Source organism: Ruditapes philippinarum, unplaced genomic scaffold (genome assembly GCF_026571515.1).
Source record: "Ruditapes philippinarum isolate M1 unplaced genomic scaffold, ASM2657151v2 ctg706_1_1_1_1, whole genome shotgun sequence".
In the NCBI taxonomy this organism is placed as follows: Eukaryota; Metazoa; Mollusca; class Bivalvia; order Venerida; family Veneridae; genus Ruditapes; species Ruditapes philippinarum.
The window spans coordinates 39,481-45,052 of NW_026854344.1; the positions used below are offsets into that span (position 1 = coordinate 39,481).

Here is a 5,572-nt window from a genome sequence, read left to right on the forward strand (position 1 = left end):
CCACAGGTTCTTTTTTACTAAAGTAAAGATGTACTAGGCATTGTACGTTATCAAATGTCTTAACTCACTTACCTATTTTTATATAAAACCAACGGTGTTGAAAGCAACACATATTTTATTTAAGAAATAAGATATCCTAAACTGTGATTTTATCGCTCAATTACATCACTGTTTGGAGCGAGGAATTATATATATCTACGCCCTCGTGATATCATGATGCGCATCCGAACGACAAACAGTGATGTTATCCAGCGATAAAATCACCGATTTCATGGATATATTATTTCGATTCTAACACGACATAAACAAATAAATGCTGCCGTACCTGCTATTATTAAGCAAAATTGCGCCTGATTTGTTTCCGTATTTATTGTCAGCGCGTCGGATTACGTCACATGTATAATGATTACATCACATGTCTTAATATAGAACGTCAAACAGTGACTCTTTTGCATAATAACACACACTTTCGTTTCGTCTATGTTCAATAGGGAAATATGCGGGTCGTGTTAGAAAGATGAATAGTATTCTCGTATGAAATAATTCATTTCATAGCAGAAGTGTAAGTTCACTTCTGTCGAATTTCTTCGGTAAGCCTCTTGAACATATTGATTTAACTTAATACGTGTCACAATGACAATTTATACATAATATACATGCAGTACAATATAAATTGTCCGGAAATACAGGGGAAATGGGCGCAAATGGCCCGTAAATTTGCTGACTTTGTGAGTCTGTCCTGTCAAGCGTTGATCAATAAATAATTATAATAAATATAAACAATTATGGACATTTCATAGTATATTTATTACAGTACACGCCAGGTAAATAAAAATAAAAAAGTTATAAAGAGTATCATACAAAAATATTATTTACACAACAATGGCATTTATACAAGTAATATTTCCGAATGTTTTTAAGATGCCAATAACATCGTTGTGTAAATATCTATGAATATACAATAAAAAGCTTCTTTTGGATCATTTTATTTTTTGTGAGTTCGATTTCAAAGATGTTAGTGAATTACAAAAGCATTTTATTTCGCCATTTGAAAAAAATATTGATCTATGAGAATTTTACATTTTAAAAAAGTTTTAAGCATTTTTTCTATAATATGCTGAGCAAAATAACTGAAAATGGATATTTTTCTCAAATATTTTAAATAAACGAATTATGTTTGTCTGTCTTATAAACTAGAAATCTTACAAACAAGTTTTAGATAATATTCGTCTTCAGCGTTCGATAAGTTATTAAAACGCACTCGTGTGTAGCAAGCACATCCTCTTATAAATGGGGTAAATGATTCAACGTGATTTTTGACTCTAGTGCTAAACCACCAATTACAGACACAATTAACTTATTACGTATAATGGTATCATATACACTTAATGAAATTTGTTTTCATTGATAAGAAATTCTTGGCATTTCATATTGGTGGTGGTGGAGGGATATCAACTTTTGTTTGAGGACCTGTGACAACTCCGAATGATGGTTCGTGTGTCTTTTCAATCACAGTTTCAATGCGGTTATATTTGGTGTTGATTGTCGATTCGACGTTTGGCTGATTACTGAAACTGTTTGCATTGTTCAGAGAAGTCTCTGCTACCTTCTCAGATTGATTGATTTGATATATGCCAACAAGTTGTACATCTTTCGTTTTAGTCTCTACTGCTACAGTTTTGTTATCATTTGTTAGATTTGTCACATCCGAATACGTTTGTTCTTTTATTGCTGTCAGATTATTTCCGTTGACAGGAGTTTTAATGGCGTTCGTTTCACCTGACACAGCTTGAGAAAACATGTCTTTAAAACCAACTTGATTCGTATTTGTAAACTCAACTTTGCTATCAATTGGGAGTTCAATGATTGGTCCAAAATCAGAAAAATTAACGCCAGGAGGTAGAGATGTAGGATCAAATATTGCCCAGTTTTCGTTATTTTGAAACGGAGCCATATCATACTGTATTGTTGGCAGGTCCTGGCCACTTGTAGTCAGAGTAGAAGTATTAAGTACTGTTGTATTAGTATGCGAATTCAAATCAAAATGAACTTGGTTAGTTGACATAGTTGTAGGGGGAAAAGGTGTGGTCACAAGTAATGGTGTAACAGTCGTTGGTGGAGTTATTTCATTTGTTTGTGCATTACCAAATGGCGGTGTAAATGTGAATGGCGTTGGTGTTAGAAATTGATCAAAAGCATTTGTTAAATCCAAAGAAGCCGTTGTTTCTGGAAAGTTAACACTGTTTATAACGGTATTCGGATTTGAATTAATTGGCGGTGGATGAATGTCAGGTTTAATTTCGTGCATGACGGGATCAAATAAAAATGACGTTGGACTTTGTATTTTACCTTCTGTTTCTTGATGATGCACTGGCATTGTTGTTATTGGATCTGTAAATGTATTAAGTCCACTTCCTGAAGCAAAGAAAGGAGACTGGGTGACTGGTAAAACGTTTTGATTACTTCTGCGTGGTACCATGTTATTTCTGTAAATTGGTGTGGATGGCGTTGTTGATATATCAAAAATACTACCACTGGCAAATGAGTCAAATATAAACGCAGACGGTGTAACAGTCTCTTGCTTTAGAGTTGTGCGCGTTGCAGATAGAGGTACATGATGTAAACCTATGTCTTTTATATTTGTACTGGCATCAGAATGAATTGGTGGAGGAGGTAAGTCAACTTTTCCTATTGAAGGCCCGCTCGTCGGACGTGCTGGAATTTCTAGATCTAGGTTTGAAGGTAGTTTAGGCTCCATATCCCAGGCCGAGGCCGGACCGGTAAAGGGCATTCTGTTTGTTCTTAAAGTTGGTAATTTAGTGAAACCTGTTGACAAAGAATTATCTGCAGGAACTGAAATGTGTTGCTGGCGTTTAGATATTTGATCAGAGACCATTGCTAGTAATGATGATTGGTCATGGAATTTAGTTCTTGCTGATGATGAAGATATTTGGCTGCCTTCCCTTAAAGGTAACTCTAAAAAAGAGCCATCTGTTTGAACGGATGCAAAGCCTGCGGTTTGGTCAATTGTATTAGGTTGGAAAGACATATCAATGTTTATTGCTCCAGCTGGTGGTAGTGAACCGGTCCTAGGATTATTTATGTTTGTAGTATTCCTCAGATTAACAAACTGCCCAGGTGCAGAGAAAAGACCTGAATCTCTTGAAGCAGAATTTATACTTGTTCTTGGATTTGTTGAAAACAACGGCCGTTCTCTATGCATTCGTTTTGCCTGTGCTGATCTTGCAGATGCTTCCTTTATCATGTTTACATCAAAAAGTTTGTTTTCAACAGCTATAGTCTTTAATACCGGTTCGCTGGATTGACCTTGGACGATCGAAACTCCTGGTAACGAGGCACGTTGTGTATCTGTAATACATTATGACACATGTTCATGGCAAAAACAGTAAAAGTTAAAGAGTTAACTTGATAGCAAATATTCATCTCTTTTAAATTTAATGATACTTTATTGCCTAACAAATTTCATCAAATTGCAAAATGCGTTGAAAATTTATGAAATTGTTAAATTCAAGCCAAATCCAACAGTAGCAGAATGTTTTGAAATTGTGTGGTTTTCTCAAGCTTGTATTGAAAAAGTAATAAACTGCAACATTACCTTGAACGTGTAAATATAGATAATCTTTTATATATTTCGGAACATTTATAAACAATCACAAAGCTATGTTTTGTTTAGTAAAAAAAGATTAGTAATATTACACGCGTATGAAGCTATTCTAATACAATTTATCATGCAAGGCAATTAATGGTTCTAACATGCCAAACCCAAAGAAGCATTTTTAGATTTATGAATGATGCAATTCGTGATTAACTTAAAAGTTGAAATTATAAATCGAAAGCTACATTAATGGTATTAATATTAATTGCTAATATTCTCGGTCGAAACTAAGATAAAACAAATGTATTTCTTAAAAGCCGTCAATAACATGCATGAAGTACTTCGACTAAAATTTCAACACTTGCAAAAACAGACTTCTTGTATATAATTAACCCAAAAAGAAATATTATTTACACATAAACACACTGATATATCACTCATGGGTTTACATTATAAAGATTTGTCAAGTAGCATTTTTATCTAAAATTCTGTTTCTAACATGTGGTGTTAAAAATGTTTTGTAAGACTTGAGCATGAAGCACATCAAAGACATTTTTCTAATAACTATACGAAACAAACTCTCTAACCGATGCCGGTTCCATACCCATTTCTTTATCATACTCACGTGGGTTCCTTAATTCAAAAGTCACTTCTTCTCAAAGAAATTGTTTGCTGCTGACATATCAACTGCACCCATCAATTCCTCCGTATAAATTTTAGTTGTATAAGGAGTTTCGTTGTTTAGAATATGTACTAGTTCAACAGACAAACCAACGTTCTCAAATTGACTTTTTGGGGATTTCTGAAGCGTCGTTATTTGTTCAGTTTTACCGTTATCTCTTTTAGTATTTCCAAGGTCATGATCAAACAAATTGTTCTTTGTTTGAATTACGGTGTTATCTGTGTTAAATATAGGTGGAGGATGGTTTGGCACCTCTTTATTAATAAGTGTATTTTTATCCTTAACACCCTTTGAACTTGACTTTACGAGCACAAAGTTGTTTTGTGTTTTAGTATCCCAATAACTTTCAGAGAAGTTTTGAGGAACTACCGAGCTAGCAATATAAGTAGTAGGCCCCTCAGTTATATTTTTAACAAAATTTTGCTTAACAAAGGGAACTGTGAAATTTTCAAAGTAATAATCATAATAATCACTGCTGTTATATGTAGAATTTTCATAAATATAGTCATAGTGAGAAAATGTCTTATCCGCATATTTGTTTTGATCACCAGATCCTAAACTCAAATCATTTCTTGATTTTAGAGATTTTGATATATTAGTTGTGCCTAAATCATTGGAATTCAAATTTACTACAATTTGCTCTTTGTTAAAATGTTCAACTCTTGACGTTGGACTTGTCTGGGCAATTTTATTGAATTCAATATCAGCTGCGAAATGAATCTCTGGCATCGATGCATCAGTATTCCTCGATGTCAAATCTGAACTCTTGGGCAGCATTGAAGGATCAATAGTGTCTAATGTAGATACAAATGTTATGTCCCCAACGTTTGGGTACTCGTTTTTTACATCAGTTATCAATGGAGCAAAGTTAGGAGGGTATGATTCGTCTCCTGGTCTTGTTGGGTAATCCAAGAAAGAACCTGATAAATCACCAGTACCTTGAAAGGAAATGAATTAGTCTCAGTTAGCAGCAATACATCTAGCTTTCATATAACTTGTGGCGTTGCAGATGCGAGCGTCTTGTCTTCGCTTGTGATCATTGCTGTCATAAGTTGTCCGCCTATGTAAGTGCTATCTTTGTCTGCGAGGCGCAGTTGACATGCACAACTTTGTAGAACAAGTCGAAGGAAAGCATGCGCATAAACCTCTTGCTGTAAAATGTTTTCAAATAATCACTTTTGCGGTTGTCAGCGCTGTTGAAAAATGCGAAGGGAAATGAAATGCACGGCATTTACTTTTTTGTACATCGATAGATAAAACGCATGGAGCTTCAG

The 5,572-nt window shown here is 34.4% G+C and overlaps 1 protein-coding gene across 1 annotated transcript; it reads right to left on the minus strand.

The window, feature by feature from the left end:
• Positions 1-769: 769 nt before the first annotated feature.
• Positions 770-4,380, minus strand: LOC132739874 (uncharacterized). Its single transcript, XM_060727689.1, has 2 exons — positions 4,242-4,380; positions 770-3,369 (listed from the first exon to the last, which is right to left on the minus strand). The coding sequence occupies exon 2, from the start codon at positions 3,263-3,265 to the stop codon at positions 1,427-1,429; it is 1,839 nt and encodes a 612-aa protein (XP_060583672.1). The 5' UTR covers positions 3,266-3,369; positions 4,242-4,380; the 3' UTR covers positions 770-1,426.
• Between the last annotated feature and the right edge of the window lie 1,192 nt (positions 4,381-5,572).

Bases quoted from the DNA above. Each gene is read 5' to 3' on its own strand.
- LOC132739874 (XM_060727689.1), bottom strand. From the start codon at position 3,265: ATGATAAAGGAAGCATCTGCAAGATCAGCACAGGCAAAACGAATGCAT.